Source organism: Medicago truncatula, chromosome 8 (assembly GCF_003473485.1).
Source record: "Medicago truncatula cultivar Jemalong A17 chromosome 8, MtrunA17r5.0-ANR, whole genome shotgun sequence".
Taxonomy (NCBI): Eukaryota; Viridiplantae; Streptophyta; class Magnoliopsida; order Fabales; family Fabaceae; genus Medicago; species Medicago truncatula.
The window spans coordinates 2583444-2602125 of NC_053049.1; the positions used below are offsets into that span (position 1 = coordinate 2583444).

At 31.8% G+C, this 18682-nt stretch overlaps 2 protein-coding genes across 2 annotated transcripts; both read right to left on the reverse strand.

Moving 5' to 3' along the window:
• Positions 1 to 924: 924 nt before the first annotated feature.
• On the reverse strand, positions 925 to 4270 carry LOC25500232 (putative disease resistance protein RGA1). The gene is made up of 2 exons (XM_013588580.3): positions 4039 to 4270; positions 925 to 3940 (listed from the first exon to the last, which is right to left on the reverse strand). Exons 1-2 carry the CDS (start codon positions 4083 to 4085, stop codon positions 1078 to 1080), a joined length of 2910 nt encoding a protein of 969 aa, XP_013444034.1. The 5' UTR covers positions 4086 to 4270; the 3' UTR covers positions 925 to 1077.
• A 9128-nt stretch (positions 4271 to 13398) lies between these two features.
• On the reverse strand, positions 13399 to 17391 carry LOC25500235 (NFATC2-interacting protein). Its single transcript, XM_013588583.3, has 9 exons — positions 17307 to 17391; positions 16156 to 16308; positions 15970 to 16056; positions 15191 to 15340; positions 14990 to 15070; positions 14429 to 14578; positions 14055 to 14135; positions 13711 to 13860; positions 13399 to 13604 (listed from the first exon to the last, which is right to left on the reverse strand). The coding sequence occupies exons 1-9, from the start codon at positions 17355 to 17357 to the stop codon at positions 13548 to 13550; spliced, it is 960 nt and encodes a 319-aa protein (XP_013444037.1). The 5' UTR covers positions 17358 to 17391; the 3' UTR covers positions 13399 to 13547.
• Between the last annotated feature and the right edge of the window lie 1291 nt (positions 17392 to 18682).

Sequence of the window (18682 nt, forward strand, 5' to 3'; positions counted from 1 at the left end):
GATACGTTGAAGTGATGAGATGTTGCATATCCAATCTGGTAATGCCTTTAGGTGAGAACACCATGTAAACGTCATTTTGTGGATGGAAGGAAGACAGTTGAGCTCATTTTTAAACCACATTTCAATTACTTCCCGCTAACCTACACGGGAAAGTGGACGGTATCTCTAATTTAGTATTCCACCAAATAATTTTTTCGTTATGAATAAACACTGTTATGAATAATTTGCATGAGTAACATAGGTAGATGGAAATCAACGTTTTCGTTTCTCGTTATTAACATTGAATTAATCCCATTATTTTCATTTGAGTAGCCTTAGCTAAACATAGGAACGACATATAGCGGTAATTGCATTTGGTATTTGTGAATTCGACAAACCTTTTATACTAAATTGATATAGGTGTATACTTGTGGCATATCAATCACCAATGGCCTCTTAAGATGGCGCCGTATTTTACGGGATCCGTTGGCATTCTTTGCGCTTATATAAGGGTGATTCAAAGTCACCCTCAAGATACATTTCACTTTTACCACATTTCGCACCGTAAACAACCATTCACATTCCTCAATTGTCACCGAACATATCAGTAACTATGGTGACACTTTTTGGCTATCATATATAATTTTTAGTACTCTGTAAGTATTATTAAATAAAGATACAAAAGTACCTGGGGACTAGACCAAAACACAAATTAAAATAACCAAACGAACATTTATAATCTGCCTCGTTAAAAACTTTTTCATAAAAAAAAGAGTACATAACAAACAACGGTAAAAACAACAAAGAAAAGAGAACTCTTAACAAAGAGGACCCTTGATCAATCAGTCTCTTGTTTATGAGCAAGTATAAAATAACACAATAACAAGAAAAGAAAATTAACTAATAATCATTCAGAAAATAAAAATCTTGAATATCTAGAGCAAATACAAAATAACATTAACAAAATAAGCTAAAGAAATTCACTAATAATCATTCATAAAAATAAAAAACTTGAATATCTAGAGCAGCCATCTTCACAAATCTTCCCTAAATCCTAAAACTAAACAACAAAGACCAAACATAATAGTCGGTACCTTTCTAATCACCCCTTGTGATGATGTTTGGGATGTGAGCAATTTTAGAGCAAGTTACACTTGCTTCTCTCTGACATTCGTCAATTAAGAGTGGACATCCAATGATTTCTAAGGTATGTAATTTTGTAAGGCGTGGCATTCCGTCAGGCAGATCTACCAAATCTCTGCATTCCTTCACCTTAAGATGCTGAAGTGATGAGATGTTGCATATCCAATCTGGTAATGCCTTTACAACGTCACCAACAATACCCTCAAAGTTGATTGTTCGGAGAGAAGGAAGACAATTGAGGTTATCTTTAAACCACATTTCAATTACTTGTAAGTTTTTACTCATAAGAAAGTAAAAGTGAAGATTCTCAAGAGAAGTAAGATTTTTAAACCAATCCTTCGGAGCTTTTTCGATACCCATAATGGTAGCATTAATTTTCAAGGATTTGAGCATGGAAAGAGGAGGGAAGCCAATCGAATATTGTGACTCTGCTATATTTAGTGTTGCTTCCATTATCTCCGCATTGACAAGTCCCAATTCTAATCTCTTCTTAATGTTTGGAAAAGTAGGCATGAAAGTCAACCTCTCGCAAGACCAAATTGTCAATTTAGAAAGAGAAGGAAAGTGAGGCAACAAGAGATGATGTGAAGAGTTAATATCATTCAAATCATCTCTCATCCTCCTCCATCCCTTTAGCTTGGAACAAGCAATAAGTTGTAGGATCTCCAAAGATGGGAAGAATGATTCATGAAGAATAGGATCTTCGTAATATATGTACTCCAATTGAAGAAGATAACGTAACTCTAGTGACTTAAGGAATGGAAGGTGTTCCAAGGGTGAGAGATATCGTAAATTTAAGCAACCATCAAGATATATTTCATTTATATTTGTGAGTGGAGAAGTCCAATTGGACAAAGTCAGACCCTTATATTGTTGTATGCTCAATTTTTTAAATCTAGACGGTGTCTCATCTTTGAAGGTCATAGATCCTTTTATCACAAGGTGTCTCAAATTGATTAATTTTGAAAGAACTTTTCGAGAAAGTCCAACACACATTAACAATTTTATTGTTTGTAAACAAACAAGATTGCTCGTAGATTTGGGATGAATTTTTAGTCCATCACAATGTGTCAAGTCAAGATGCCTTAAATGCTTCAATTTTTCAATGGAACCAACTAGCATTTTATGACTACCCAGCAACCTCAGCTTCAAGACGCGTAAGTATTTGAAATTGGAAATGACTGAAAATTCCTCTTCATCCAATTCATTCCGATTGGATTCCAACACAATCAAAGTTCGCAGCCTACTTGAATCCAACGATTCCAACATACAAAAGGCATCAGATTCCACTAATATATGCACAGGTCTTCCTAGACATCTTTTTGCCCTACTATCCAAGTAACAACAATCATTGCCAGCTACTTGTGTTGCAAGATCGTGCATTAAATCATGCATTTTAAAACCAGATACATCACCATCGTCATTCAATTCTGCATCTTGGAAGAATGAATTCATCAAGAAAATATTTACAAATTGATTACCAACATCTTCCATGCATTGCTCTTCAACTGAACATCCAAGATATCCTTGTGCTATCCACATTTGAATTAACTCATCCTTCTTCAATTTCCAATCTTGAGGAAATATAGAGCAATAAGCAAAACATTGTCTTTGTTGAGGCGACAAGTTATTGTAACTCAATTTTAGGACCGGCATGATGCTATCTTTATCCTCGCACAATTTCCAAAAGTCACCTTGTAAGACATCGATCCACTCCCTTTCTTCCCTTTTACTTCGTAATATGCCTCCCAGTGATCTAATTGCTAATGGAACTCCTTTGCACTTTTCTGCTATCTTCTTTCCAATTGGTTCAAGAGTTTGGTTCACTCCAATGGCATCATCCGGAAAGGTAATATTCTTTAACAAACCCCAAGATTCTTCTGGAGTTAAACCACTCAAAACATAGGGGTCACTTACACCCATTGTTTGTGCCACAATTTTACTACGAGTTGTCACTACAACCTTACTGCCTTGAGCACCACACATCAAATAAGTCCTCAATTCATCCCACTTTTCATAACTCTCGTTCCAAATGTCATCCAAGACTAACAAGTATCTCGTACCAGTCAAATTGGCTCGAAGCATATTCTGCAACTCTTCTAAATTCTTATCTGCAATATTGTCTTTGGTTAACAACGCAACCATGTTCTTCAGAATAGTTTTGACATCAAAGTTATCCGAGACACATACCCACATACTCTTTTCAAACAAATTTTGCACTTGATCATCATTGTATACCAATTGAGCAAGAGCTGTCTTTCCCAAACCACCAATACCAACAATAGCAACCAAGGAGACATTCTGATTTTCATGTGATTGCCTCAACAAGCTTATAATCTTCTTTTTATCATCTTCTCTTCCAATAATCTCTGATTCTAACACAAAAGAACTACTTTCCCTCCTTACATCATTAGTTTTCTTAACCACCACAACATTGGAGTTAAGATTCAACACAGACATATCTTTCACAACATCATTAACACTTTTTTGTATTTTTTCAATCTCATGAGCCATTTTACGGCGAAAAGCAGCTCTGCTTATGGATAAGGAATGAAATACCTGAGTCACTTTGTTGTTATGAGCTTTATCCCTTTTATGTATCATATCTTCAATAAGAAACTCATCTATCAAATCATCAGCAGGAAGAAGCACATCTTTGAGCCTTCTAACCCAGTTTTGTACAGCATGACTTTGCTCTTGTTTGTCTTCAGCATCAAGGAGGACAGCTTTGATGGATTCAACTGTGTTCTTGAGTATTTCCAATTCATCCATAACACCATAAATCCGTCCAAGTTCACGAAAGGCCGCAGAAGCCAACCTGCGAACAGAAAATATTTAGCAAACAAGCTTGTCTGATATATATTCGTTTGTTTAACTAATTTAACTGAAAAAACAAAGTATTAAAAATGAAATCACCTGTTAAAGAGACTTGTAGCAACACCGTATGGAATTTGTTCAGCCATGCTTCACACAACGCAGTTAGAAGATTGAGAAGTTTGCAGAGTTTGAGAGTGGCTGTGAATGAAGGTAGGAAAAGTAGTATCACTATCAATACAAGAAAATAAGGACCAAGGGAAGGGACACAAATGTAATTAACTCTTGGAAAATATCTAGTGAAAATCTAGTTTTATCCTCAGCAGCATGTAGTCAAGATATTATATCTTGTCTTGTGTACATAAGAAAAAACCAATATTATCCTCAACCTCAACCAAGAGTAAACAATCATATAAATAGTAATGATGTTTTAACCTTGACTTGAAAGATCTCAAGTCGTCGCTGTGAGTTGTTGCATATCTACACGAGAATTGTTGTTGACACATTATCATTGGATGAGAGACACTAGTAATTTATCCAAATGCTCCTCGGCAGTTAATTGCTGAATTATGGAACCGGCTGCAGTTAACTACCGAGGAAAATTTCGGCAGTTAACTGCCGAGGAAAACTGGAAATTTCGGCAGTTAACTGCCGAGGAAACCTCAAGCCTGTTTTTTTTTTTTTTTGACAAAAATTATAAATTGTCATTAATAATATTTATTGATTTTGAATGTTTCAATCATTATTTTGGTACGTTTCAAACAATTGCAGTATTATACTTATGCGTATATATCTTAATAAGAATAGCATTTAAATCAGTGTAAAAATTAAGCATTTGAATATTGTTTTGCACATTACTTAAATAAAAATAATAATAAAAAATCGTTAAAATAATTGTGCGCAACGATTTTTTTAAGGTATAATATGTTGTTATATTTTCTACATTAAAATAATTGTGCACAAAGATTTTTTTTTTATTTAAGTAATTTGCAAAACAATATTAAATGCTTAATTTTTACATTTATTGAAATATTTTTTGAGGACTTAAATGCTCTTTATTTTTTTGTCAAGATTTAAATGATATTCTTATATATATATATATATATATATATATATATATATATATATATATAATACTGCAATTGTTTGAAACGTACAAAATAATGATGGAAACATTCAAAATCAATAAATATTATTAATTACAATTTATGGTTTTTGTCAAAAAAAAAAAAACAGGTTTGAGATTTCTTCGGCAGTTAACTGTCGAGGGGGCAAAAATGTAACTTACTCGTGTGCCATAGCCAAATGAAATGTGGGAACAACAACTCTCTATCTACACATTGCATTAAAAAGTTACAGCATGAGTAAAGGAAAAGTAGGAAACGATAATAATGAAAACTACTCTTGTTTGGTAGATATAAATAATGAACTATAAATATCTTGTCTGAGGGAGTTATAGCATGGAGTAATTTTCTTCGCCTTTCGGGGAATAAAATAGTATAAATATGGAAGGGAAATACGGTTGCAGAGCAAGTTTTACACAGGCATAAAGACAAATGAAAATTGCTTGAACACGCTAACATAAATGAGGAAAGATTTAGTCACATCATTTAATTATTTTTTTTTTTAATTTTTTCAATTTATGTGGTTGTGTCTAATCACTTTTTTATTTGTGTTTGTAACTAAGTAAATATATTTCAAAAATTGCAATGAAATAGATTGATGTTGAACTTAAAAACGGATAATTTTCATTACCTTTCAGGGTGCCATGATACTTCCATGTTACAGGAAAAGAAAGATTTATCTCGATGAACGATATACCTCGATGAAATGCGATTTATCACCGGGTACTCTTTCTCTTGGCATCAAAAACAAGTGTTTGTTTGGAAAAGAAAGATTTTTCTTCTTCTTGATGTTTAGTTTTAGACCTTTGGTATTTAAAAGTGTTTTTTAGTTCCCTAAGTTACTTTTGTCAAGAAAGGAATGTTGTTATAACTACAACATACTGTGTGATCAATTTAGTCTCTACCTACATTCAGGAATCCAGAAAGTAAAAAAAAAAACATAGCAATTAAAACTTTAGGCCAAAATAGATTAAATTAATGTATTGATTCAAGTATTCAACTTATGCATCAATTGATTCATTTGAGTGCTTGTCTTTTCGTTTGAGTGCTAGGATTCTTGTACGACTAGATCAAGTATATATTTAAATACATTTAATATCTAAGTTCATTAGTTGATAGGAATCATTCACTCTCATTAGTTGACTAGCTTATCTAACTCATTCTCTCAAGTCTCAACTATCTACCACAATTATCAGTTGACGTTCCTATGTTAGTTAGCCCTTTCCAACAATTTTTTTGCCTAGCCAACTTTTTCTTTTGGGTGTGGACAAAAGAAAAATTTACACTGAACTGCTTAGAATACTCTAAAGATTTTAGTAAAACATTCTTTTAAGCATGAGATTAGAGATTCGATCTTTGACCAAGGTATATGAAAGAGTATCACTACTATTTATAGAGGTAAGTTCACAATTCTTCAAATGATTAGTCGTTTGTTACTCTTAGGTGGGGATACCGACTAATTTTACATGAAAAAAATTAGATGTGTCGAATGAAACATAATTAGTCGGCATTCAACATGAACAATAATATTTTTATTTTTTTATAACTATGTTATTGGTGTAAAGTATCAAGGTTTTTTTCTAGATTACCTTTGAAGAATGGTGGGTAATTTACCCACCAACCAATGAAAATGAGCAATTTGTTGGTAGGGTCAAGATAGTTCATGGATACCACTTAAAAATGTGCTTATGTGGCTAATGTGTATTGGTTGGGGTAAATTATCCACCATTCTTCCATGGTACTTTAGTTGTCACCAAGTATCAACCAATTTTTAGTTAACGATCAATTTATGTTAAAAAATTTGACTGACCACTTTTAGTTGAGTCTTTCTTTTCAATCATGTTTTTTTCATCCACAAGACTCGAACTTGAGACTTTGTTTAAGAGATCTGAGTCAAGTCCTATTTGGATCAACTTAATGTTGGTAACTTTCGACAACTTTAGATGATTTCATATTTATGTTAACAATATTCTATTATGAGTCAAGAGAAAATTATGAGTTTTTTCTCTAAGAAAAGGGTGGTTACTGCAAGGGGCGTTGAGATAGTTCAACCAATTAGATATGTGCCACCAAATAAATAAATTTAATATAAATCATTCCACTATATATACAACAATCAAACACATCATAATTTAATTCAAGTCCCTTATAAATTGCATTGCTTCTTTCAACATTGTAATCATAGTAACATGGAAGGGCCATCACCATTGGTGCCTTCTCTAATCTTGCTAGTTTTGGGAATTCTAATATATGGGTCCAGTATGCTATCCCTTTTTGACATGTCATTATCTTTCTATCAAATGGCTTCTGAAGCTGAAGAGAAAAGTTTCACAACATTAATCCTTGTGCTTCTTGTTCTATTAGTATTTGTGCTTATTTACTTCCCTTATTCATTTCCCTTGTTTAGCAAGTCATCTTATGGTACAAAACGTTATGTCAATGTCTCCAGCCATGATTATGATGAATCTGGATTTGGCTTGGGAACATTGCTCTTAGTTTTGCTCTTTATTCTTTTGTATAATCTATTATAAAACTTAGGGCCTCACATTCGTATTGTTGTTGTAAATACGATAAACAAAATCTAGTGTGCAAGTGCGAGTTTACATAATGTTTTTTATGATGTAAAAAGTTTACATAATGTTGAAGAATTGAGTCCTTTAATTAAATATAGGACCCTTATATATGGTTAAATGTTTGATGACAAATATTGTAATGTCTATGAAATAGTACGTGTTTAGAGATGTAAGTACCTTATACAAATATCTTTACTTTGGGTGACTAGTTGTTGACTTCCGATAAAGGATACATTCCTTTTAAAAAAAAGCCAATTTATTAACAAGAAAATTTATATTTTATCACCACTCCTTAATATAAAAGTACAAATGCTAAGGTTAGTAGAGTGAATCAGAGTTGAAATAGAAATCAAGTTCTCTTCCCATAGTGTAATGACTGTGCAATACTTTAGTGATTATTAACTTATTTCTATAGCTAGTTTTGTAGGAGTTAAGGTAAAACAAACTCAAATTTACAAAGAAGATAAAAGGTAATGTATCTTTTACTTTCATAATTTGTTTTCTTCAAAAGCCAAAGAAATATTAAAAAAACTATTTTAGCACAAGATGTGCAAAGAATAGATATAAGAGTCACATTAAAATAAATGGAACAATCAAATCGAAGAACCTCAAGAGACTAAGAACATATTTGTCCTTGACACTTTATTTGATGATAGTATTAGACTCCGTCTAATATTTTTATTATTTCTTATTTTTTTGATCATTTAAACAACTCAGCTATATTATTTAAATATCAATATCATCCATCACAAACTCTAAAATGAGTCTTATTAATCTCACAATATATTCATCCAAAAATGTGTATTAGGATAATATTAGACATTATTTTCCTAAAACAACATTAGACATTGTTATTTTATAAATTGATCAAGTCATGTTTTAAATATTATATACTAATGTTTAGAGTTATCTACAAGTCATATTCATCATAGGATACTAACATGTATAATTATATTTAATCATTTGTATTAATTTAAATTAGTATCAATTACGATTACTAAATATTTGTATGTGTTTTATCCATGTCAGTTTTGTGACCGGTGTTCTAGTGCATGTATACCATACGTTCATGGTACCAAATAAATACATAACTAATATATTATGGCATAAAGAAATATGATAACAATTGATCCAATAATTACATTTCTATCAAAACAACATGTATAATATATCAGTACTATAAGTAGATAATACTAGAGACATTGATTAGCCTATATCCCAACAAAAAATTAATTCCACTTACAACGGTACTAAAGTCTAAACACATACCAGTTGAAGCATTGCAAATATTTTCTTCGTAAAGAAAATGATAACAATTGATCCAATAATTACATTCCTATCAAAGTCCAACCTTTATATAAGTAAATAATACTAGAGACAATGATTAGCATATATCCCAACAAAAAATTAATTCCACTTACAGTGGTATTAAAGTCTAAACACATATCAGCTGAAGCATTGCAATTTTCCAAACTCAATCTAGAGATTATATTTCCTTCATAACCTAGACCTTTACGTCATTCACCAATAAGCTGATCTGCTGTATTTTTAGTTCCATAACCCATCGGTATTAGACATGATACATAACTTAAAACCGACCTATGGCTTGGTACTTTGTCGCCGATCAATACAACTCGGTGTTCCTATAGTAAAGGAGATATCACATCTAAAAGTTTTTTTATCTCGGAGAGCACCAATCTTCACGATTAGACAACTGTGATGAGAATAGAATAACAACACATCAGGATGATGATGATGTCTTCCAACAACAGCAATACTCATACGACCCATGAAGAATCCAATCAGAACTTCAACGATTGTAGTAGAGAACAATACGTACCCAATTTTCTGTCTCCCACACATTATCGTCGTTGACGACTCTAGCAATCACACAGTGATGCAGATGCATCATACCCATTTTGATGAGAAAATGGTTCTGTGAGTCGGTTAAAACATAGATTTGAGCACTTCTCTTAGTAAGTCTAAGGTAAATATCCTCTAATACAAAAGAATAAAGAGACAGAAAAATCCGTTCATGATCGTCTAGGGCCTCCACCTGAAGTCGATTAGGATGTCTGGGGAGCACAGCTTCATCACACATGACGTCGAGACGTTCTGCAAGGATTTCAAACATGCTAACTGTAACACCCTATTTTATTTATTTAATTATTTTATTAAATTTAGAGTCCGTTAGAGTAATTTGTTTAATTTATTGTGATGTGTGTTATTTTTGTTTTATATGTTGGTGTTTTTAGTAGCATATTATATTACATTATTTGGTGTAGAAATATTATGTTATTTGGTGTAGAAATATAAATGTTGGGGGCTTGATGCCCTGGTTGGTACCACATGCATGATTAAGTTGTTGTAGTTGCATTGTCGAGATGATGTCGTTGTTGTTGCATTGTCGAGTTGATGTCGTTGTTGTCGCATTGTCGTTGTTGTTAAGTTGTCAATTACTAATGACTTGTTAATGAGAAACTATGTGAAGTATCAATATTATTTATTGTTGTTGTTTATGTTGTTTATGTGAAGCATTGTTAATGATGATTTGAAGTTAATTGATGATTTATAGTTGGAATTATGTGAAGCATTAACATTGTTTAATTGTTGTTGTTTATGTTGATAAATTCTCTTACTTAAATTGTTGTTTATTAGTTTTACCAATGATGAATAGATGTTGTTATGTGTTGTTGAATTCATTTAAGAATTATATGCTTATTATTATTGAATATGAAATCTCACCCTTCTGTTTGAATGTTGCCTTTACATGGGTAACGTGCAGATAACCATGATTAGTTGTTGATGTGAGTTGACTCTCTCATCGTCGTCTTAGGGTCGCTCTGATACGTAATGGGATGAGGATCTTTGCATTGTTTCCTTTATGTTACTAATTATTATGAACTATGTTGATGAACCATTTGAAACGGGATTTTAAATTGTTTATGTTCAGGCCGTAGTGCCATTTTGTTGAATAATAAAATGTTTTTCTGCTACGATGTAATTTGAATTATTGATGAAAAATATTTAAATAAATAGTAATTCTACTCTATTTATCTTTTAAAATAGTGTGACATCCTGTTTAAGTTGATTACTCTGATTTTATGCAAAAAAATAACGAGTTGGGAAATCGGGGTGTTAAACTAACATGATTGAATGCTTGTCTCACAAATGTTAAATTGTGAGCTATGTTTAGAAACTCACATCTGCCAACTTGGAAACCGAGTTGAGTGAGCGCGGCTCTGTTACGCACTATATATGTACCAACCAACTTAACTTTAGCATTGTTGAGCAAGTCATGGAATTGATGCAGTACTGAGTTTCTTTGCACAACCTCCTTTATTTTATAGATTAAAACATTGTTGCAGTAGGACAAAACAATTATAGAAGCCTGCTTAAGATATTGCAATCTTAAGATTGTGAACCCTGTGATCTTCTCTTCGTGATCTAGAAGAATTCGGCCCAACCAGTTTGCGGTTGCATCCGAATTGGCGGTAAAAATTATCATAACTTGGTGATTTTCCATTTTCAGCTGCGTCAAATATAATTTCAATTCAAGCAGTAAACTAACAAACAAAGAATTTTAACATAAAATCAACTCATGAAATAATCAACATATGTTGGTAAACACCAAACACATGTCATTTGGAGTCTTCTCTAACTTGACTAGACGCCCATTGAACAGAAAAGTAACTGAGTCGAAATCAAAACCATATCGACAACAATACACATCCATAAATTTTTTCAATCGAGTGCTTTTATTGATGCCAAATGAAGCAAAATTGTTTTAAGGAAATGACTAAAGCAAAATTGTGAAAACATTACACGAGATCAAAATAAAAAATTCACACTCTATGTTTTATAATAAAAAATATGGTTATGAATTCAAAAATGTGTAATGGTTTAATATTTGACATTATTCATCGAAAACAAAATTAGACATTGTTATTTTATAAATTGATCAAGTCATGTTTTAAATATTAAATACTAATGTTTAGAGTTATCTATAAGTCATATTCATCATAGGATACTAACATGTATAATTATATTTAATCATTTGTATTAATTTAAATTAGTATCAATTACGATTACTAAATATTTGTATGTGTTGTATCCATGTCAGTTTTGTGATCGGTGTTCTAGTGCATGTATACCATACGTTCATTGTACCAAATAAATACATAACTAATATATTATGGCATAAAGAAATATGATAACAATTGATCCAATAATTACATTTTTATCAAAACAGTCTGTATAATATATCAGTACTATAAGTAGATAATACTAGAGACATTGATTAGCCTATATCCCAACAAAAAATTAATTCCACTTACAACGGTACTAAAGTCTAAAAACATATCAGTTGAAGCATTGCAAACACTTCATTCTTAAAGAAATATGATAACAATTGATCTAATAATTACATTCCTATCAAAGTTCAACCTTTATATAAGTAGATAATACTAGAGACATTGATTACAATATATCCCAACAAAAAACTAATTCCACTTACGTGTTATTAAAATCTGAACACTTATTAGTTGTAGCTTGCATTTCATCCCTATCTTTCACATTTCTTTGTGATTGAACAACCTATTGTTACAATCGGACCATACCATTATTGGTCTAACCTACAACCTTGGAAACAAAGATTTGGCTCTGAATTGATGGTGCCACGACAAATCAAATTGGACTTTGTAGGAAGCTTATTTTGAATTAATCCCATGAAACGAGGGCGCGTTCTACAGATACCTTTAAAAGAACAACTTTGTTCCAAATCAAACCATGATTCCTGAAGATGTAATGGTTCCTCGAACCAATCTTCAATGAGCAGGTGATAGGCACATTTAATGAAATAAGTAGTTATCATTTTCAGCAATTACATAAATTAATAAAAGGAATTTAACTGATTCGAAGTTTCTAAAAATATGAAATTTGGGACATGACATCCACGTAGACATCCCAATGTATTTCATGAAAGCTTAAAATATTCCTGCCAATGTATGTTCCGTCTATCTCCAGTATTCCTTTGCTAAAAGGAATGACTTGAGATCTAACCTCAGGCCACACCATCTAAGATGAATCATATCTGATTGAAGGATAACTTTTTGGATGGATAAAATTTGTTAGATAGAACACTCACTCAAATTCAAAACTAAGACATCACAGTTGTGTGGATGTTTTTGGTAGATTGTCATTTCACCTCTAGACAAATATTAAAATAAATAAATAAAGGAACAAAAATCGTAAAGTTAACAAGACCAAAATTCTTTATAGAAAAAATTAGCAGGATATGAATTGCAATTAAATCTATGTTGTTTTAAGGAAGCGAAATTGCGAAATATTACATAAGATCAAAATAAAGTTTTGTTTTTGAAAGAAAAAATAGAAAGTTCTTACTCTATGTTTTAAGTGATAAAATATAGTTACGGATTAAAAAATGTATATTAGTATAAATAATATTAGACATTTATCCCCTACAAATTTTTTTGAAATTATTATTTATTTAAATTGAATAAAGTAATATTGTAAATATTAAACACTAATGTTTAGTTACCTACAAATCATATGATTGTAGGATACTAACATGTGTAATTACTTTCGATCACTTATATTTACCTAAATTAGTATCGATTACTTTGACTACATATGTGTATGTGTTGTATCTATGTCAGTTTCGTGACCGGTGTTCGTGGTTTATAGTGCATGTATAAATACGTTCATGTGATCAAATAAATACATAAATAATACATTATGGCATAAAGAAATACGATAACAGTTGATCCATGATTTACATTGTTATCAAAGTCCAGTCATAACGCTGTATAATATATAAGTAGATAATATTAGAGACATTGATTAATCTATATCCCAATAAAAAAACCAATTCCACTTACAATGACACTAAAGTCTAAACACATATCAACTGAAGCATTGCAAGCATTTCATCCCCATTTTCCATTCCCAGCTGCATCAAATATAATTTCAATTCAAGCAGTCAACTAACAAAGAATTTTAACATAAAATTAACTCATGCAATAATCAACATATATTGGTAAACACTAAACACATACCTCATCTGGAGTTTGTTCTGACTCGACTAGACACCCATTGAACAGAAAAGCAACTCCGTCGAAATCAAAGCAATATCGACAACAATACACATCCATAAGCTTTTTCAATCGAGTGCTTCTATTGATGCCGAATGAAGCTTCGAACCCAACCTACATTATCAAAATCCCACCATACCCAAATTAGCATATACCACTCATCAGGGTTTCAAATTGCTGACCACATCACACGAGGTGGCCGAAATATTACAGTTGTGTAGTGTTCGCAACCACATCATGAACCAGGCATGCAAATAACATGAACCAACTTAAGAACAAAACTAAAAAAATTGAAGGAAAGGACTAACCTGACCCTTGACCTTGAGATTGATGCGCCTGCTCTGATCATAGAAGATAGCATCTATTTCATCTCCATCCACCATTTGCATCTGCAGCAAAATGTATTTTCAAGTCATAACCCAATAATATAAACAAGATTATAACTAGTCTTGAAGTAAACCAAATGTTGTCCACCACGGATTGCTGAAAATAGCGATTTGATCAAATTCTGCAACGCAAAAGTGCTATAGCATCGCAATAGCCACTATTCGACAATATTTTGTACTAAATAGAGTGTATCACATAACAATATTCATTTGTTTAAATTTTGCTACATTATAATGCCTCTAGCCGACATTTAACAGCACAGAAGTAAACAATGAACATGTAGTCTAGCACGGACCTCATTTGGAGACTGCTCTGCCTGTACGTGATGCTCATTAAACATAAAACCAATCGAATTGAAATCCACTGAGTGATGATTACAGTAAGCATTCATGAGCTTTTTCAGATGAGTGCTTTTGTTAATTGAAAAGAAAATTTCATTCCCATCCTACAACATCCAAAAACCACAAATCAGCATATATCTCTGTCCTATTTTGATTTCATTTTACTAAATCAAAGCTATGAAGACATAAAAGTACAATCTGGAAAATCAATCCTTAGCTGATAGAATTTATTAGTCCACAGGTTTGTGAGTTTAACTTGCCTCCTATTTCTAGAGTTCATCGAGTTTATCATATCTCTCAAATAGAACTATTCAAAAAACAAAAACTAAAAACTAAACTCAACTGCTAAATCAAACCACGACGAAAAGAACCGAACTGTGAACTAGTTCAGTCCGGTTTAGTTTCCCACCAAAACCGAAAGATGAAACACATAGTCTTAATATTAATAATCGACTACATGTCGAACATGAACCGATATAAGAGAAAAACTAAAGAAATTAATATTGTGACCGAACCTGACACTTGACCTTCAATTTCATGCGTGCAATTTGATCAAAGAAAACAACATCTATTTCATCTCCATCCATCATTTGCAACTACAAAAAAATATTTTCAAGTCATAAACCAAGAATGTAAACAACTACAAAAAAGAATATGACTATTACTAGCAGTTAATATTAAAGTGAAACAATGAACAAATATTCAAAAACACAAACCTCATCAGGAGTCTGCTCAGCTGTGACGAGACGACCATTAAATAGAAAGGCAACTCCATTAATATCCAAACAATGTCGATAACCATAAAAATCCATAAGTTTTTTCAATGGAGTGCTTCTACTGATGTTAAAGTAAACCTCAATCCCATCCTACGTCAACCAAAATCACCAAACTATCATATACCTCTCATGTTAACTTCAGGTTTTGTAACAAAGCCTAGTAGATTGTAAGCTATAACAATGTTGTAAATTATGGAACATAGATCAATAGCGATTTGTTCAAATTTTATTATGCAAGTACCACTATAGCCACTATTTAACATAATGAGTTATAACCAATAATGTAAAGTATTTAGCTTCAACTTGTGACAAAACCATCAATGACACTTTCAATGGCCTCTTGATATTTGATAACAAGGTAAAATCCTGGTTAGGAAATTCATTCGATTCACTATGAATAGCAGTAATTTCTGTTTAAATAATAATAGAATGATTATTAATCTAAGGCAAATCCAACCAATGTTACTCTGTAAATTCAGGGGTCAAACACAAATTCAAAAACACTTATTGTTCAACGGTAAGCAATGTAGCAGAGCAAAACGCTAAAAACCTACGTAGCACTTACACTTTTGATTGAAGTTGAAGGGAGTGTCTGAAACACACATGTGCTTACATTCAATTATGTTATTTTCTCAAGTTATTAAAGGTGTCAGAGTTTGTGTTGTGTCCGATGTATGTGAAAGTGCTTTTGCAGCTAAAAAATTAAGGAAAGAACAAACCTTGTCCTTGATATTGAGGTCCAGGTTGAGCTTAATGTGTGCACTCTGATCATAAGAGATGGTATCCATTTCATCATCCATGTGCATCTGAAGCCAAATATATTATTAGAAAGTCATAAAAACCAATAACTATTTGGATCAATTGAAGCCAAACAATGAACAGAAGATGTCGATAAAAACACAAACCTCATCTGGACAATGGTCTCCCTGGAGACCATTCCCATCAAACCAGAAAGTAATAGAAGTAGGATCTTCCACAGAGTGCTGATCACAATAATCCTTCACTAGCTTTTTCAATTGAGTACTCCTGTCTATACAAACCAAAGTCACATTCCCATCCTACACCGTCCAAAGACCACACATTAGAAATATACTATCTCTTCATAATAATTTAGTTGTTAGATAAATTCTAATATGGACCATCTTCATAAATGATCTATCGTGGACTAGTACTTAAAAATGTTTAAGACTCCAATGACGACATACATCGTCCCTTTGTAGTAGATATTAGTGGTCTGGTCCTCCTCATTTTTACAATTCAAATAGTCACTTAAATGATATTGGTTTGATCAAAAATGTGGAAAATAAATATGTAACTCGTATTGAACAAACATCAATTAAGTCGTCATCTTAGTCGTAAATATGAGAAGGATCATGGGTTTTTAAGTACTAGTCAACTAAGTCATTGTCTTAGTAGTAAATATTGAACTAACATCAATGGAATAGTATCGTCAACCGTTGTTAGAATTTCTGATGAATTTAACTACGGGTCAACGATTGACCACTTATGATTTAGAGAACACTTACAAAATATTTATATTTACTTCCCTTCAAGGACATTAACGAGACTCAAACCCAGAACCTTCAGATCTAAAATCTATATTTTTATCACTAGATGAAAGTAACAAAGCCTCCCAAAGATAGATACTAATAAAGAGCTTTGAAGCTTCCTACATAAGTTACCTGATTTTGGATAAAAAGTAAATACAAATTCAATAAAATAAAATAAAATAAAAACCAACCTACTTTGGACAAAGAAACAAAATTGAGCGGACCTTACACCAGGTAAGACAACAAATTAAGGTTTAAATTTTAACCAATCCTTATCCCATGAAGGAAAACCAGAAGGTATGTTTGTTGGGAGGATTTTTAAAGAGTTAAATTTATATTTTATTTTAAAAATTAAAAGAATAACACTACAGATGATTTTTCAACAGTTCGAACATATTCATAACTCATTTGTATAAACATTTAATAATTTAATTTTAAAAAAATAAAACATTAAATAAACCTTTATCAAAGCCAAAACCAGTAACCAAAGGAAAGAAGTAATGAACCTGGCCATTAAGCTTGAGTCTGATACATGTACCCTCTTTGATTGGTTTCATGTCTTCTTAATTGTTATCAGTATGTGAAAGAAACTGTTGTTAATCTTATTATATATAGTAAAATGAAAAGCTTATAAGGTTATATATGTCTTTTAGTTTTGAAACTGAAAACACTTTCCTTTTCAAGTGTGCCTCGAGATACGTTCATTTTTATGCTTCACTTTTATCAAACCGCCTAAACTTTGCATTTTGCAATATGTACTGTGAGAAACTGCAACACTAGCATGCATAAAACTTGGGAACTAAGTAATGTTTGTGCTAGGACCCACGTTTATGGAATCTTTCATTCCAAGGGCTCATAAATATGGTGTATGGTGCAACATCTGTATTAGTTGTGCATGCATGTAACAAATCATACTTAATACGTAGTTACTCTATTTGAAATAAAGTAAAAATTATTGTTGAATGCAATGATGTTTAAATATTGGTGAGACCTATTTAGTTAATTTTTCATCAGAGATGCTCTTAGTCATGGAGCAAACTGAAAAATTTTGTGGCCCTTTGCAGCGTCATACCGGGCAGGAAGTAGAGGGGTCACTAGAGAAGATGCATGTTTGAGTTTTTATGTCTTTTAATTTGGGGTTAATTAATCCATACTTGGGTTGGTCCGGTGATGTTGGCTTGAGATATTATAGTTTGTTCTTCTTCAAGATCTCTGATTCGATTCTTCTCGATGTCAATTTGGTGTTAATTAACAAAAAATTAATGTTCAAATACAGTTTTGAATATCCTAAACATTCTATAAAAAACTTATTAATTATTTTGAAGATGATCTGATTTTAGAAAAATAACTAGTATACAAGTGGTACAAAACCTATAATAGAACTATTTGTCTGTGAAAAATCTGAACCATTCAATTTTTAACTTTATGTAAATGGTTATAATGATCATTTGCCCAGCATAGAAAATTTAGACACTTTGCCTACCATAAACGTCACTCACCAAAGAAACTCTTCATATATGCATAGTTTCTTAACAATTGAAATAATGACCACACACATTATCGATCTTAAACTTTACTTAAAAAAGTATGACTCGTCTAACTCAAATCGTATTTGACTTTAAACAAAGGAATTATTTTTCACCGGAAAAATTATTGTTTTACTAAAATCATTAAATTGTACATCTATTGTGTCATAAATGCATGGTACGGCTATAGTCATACCAGTTTAGTTCATAATTTTTAAAAAAATACATAACTTTTACAATTGAAGAAGCTTAATGCTAGTTTTGTTTTGATATTGACAAATTATTGAGGATGGTTCATTTGTTATTTTTAGTATAATTTACTTAGCCAATTTTTTTTAGCCTCAGTGACAATTTTA

What these genes read in the sequence shown, in the direction of transcription:
- LOC25500232 (XM_013588580.3), bottom strand. Translation starts at nt 4,085, where the DNA reads ATGGCTGAACAAATTCCATACGGTGTTGCTACAAGTCTCTTTAACAG. An exon ending in GCTACAAGTCTCTTTAACAG is followed by an intron (nt 3,941 to 4,038) that starts GTGATTTCATTT and finishes TTCTGTTCGCAG; the next exon opens with GTTGGCTTCTGCGGCCTTTC.
- LOC25500235 (XM_013588583.3), bottom strand. Translation starts at nt 17,357, where the DNA reads ATGAAACCAATCAAAGAGGGTACATGTATCAGACTCAAGCTTAATGGC. An exon ending in ATCTCAAGGTCAAGGGTCAG is followed by an intron (nt 13,861 to 14,054) that starts GTTAGTCCTTTC and finishes TTGATAATGTAG; the next exon opens with GTTGGGTTCGAAGCTTCATT. An exon ending in CAGAACAAACTCCAGATGAG is followed by an intron (nt 13,605 to 13,710) that starts GTATGTGTTTAG and finishes TATTTGATGCAG; the next exon opens with CTGGGAATGGAAAATGGGGA.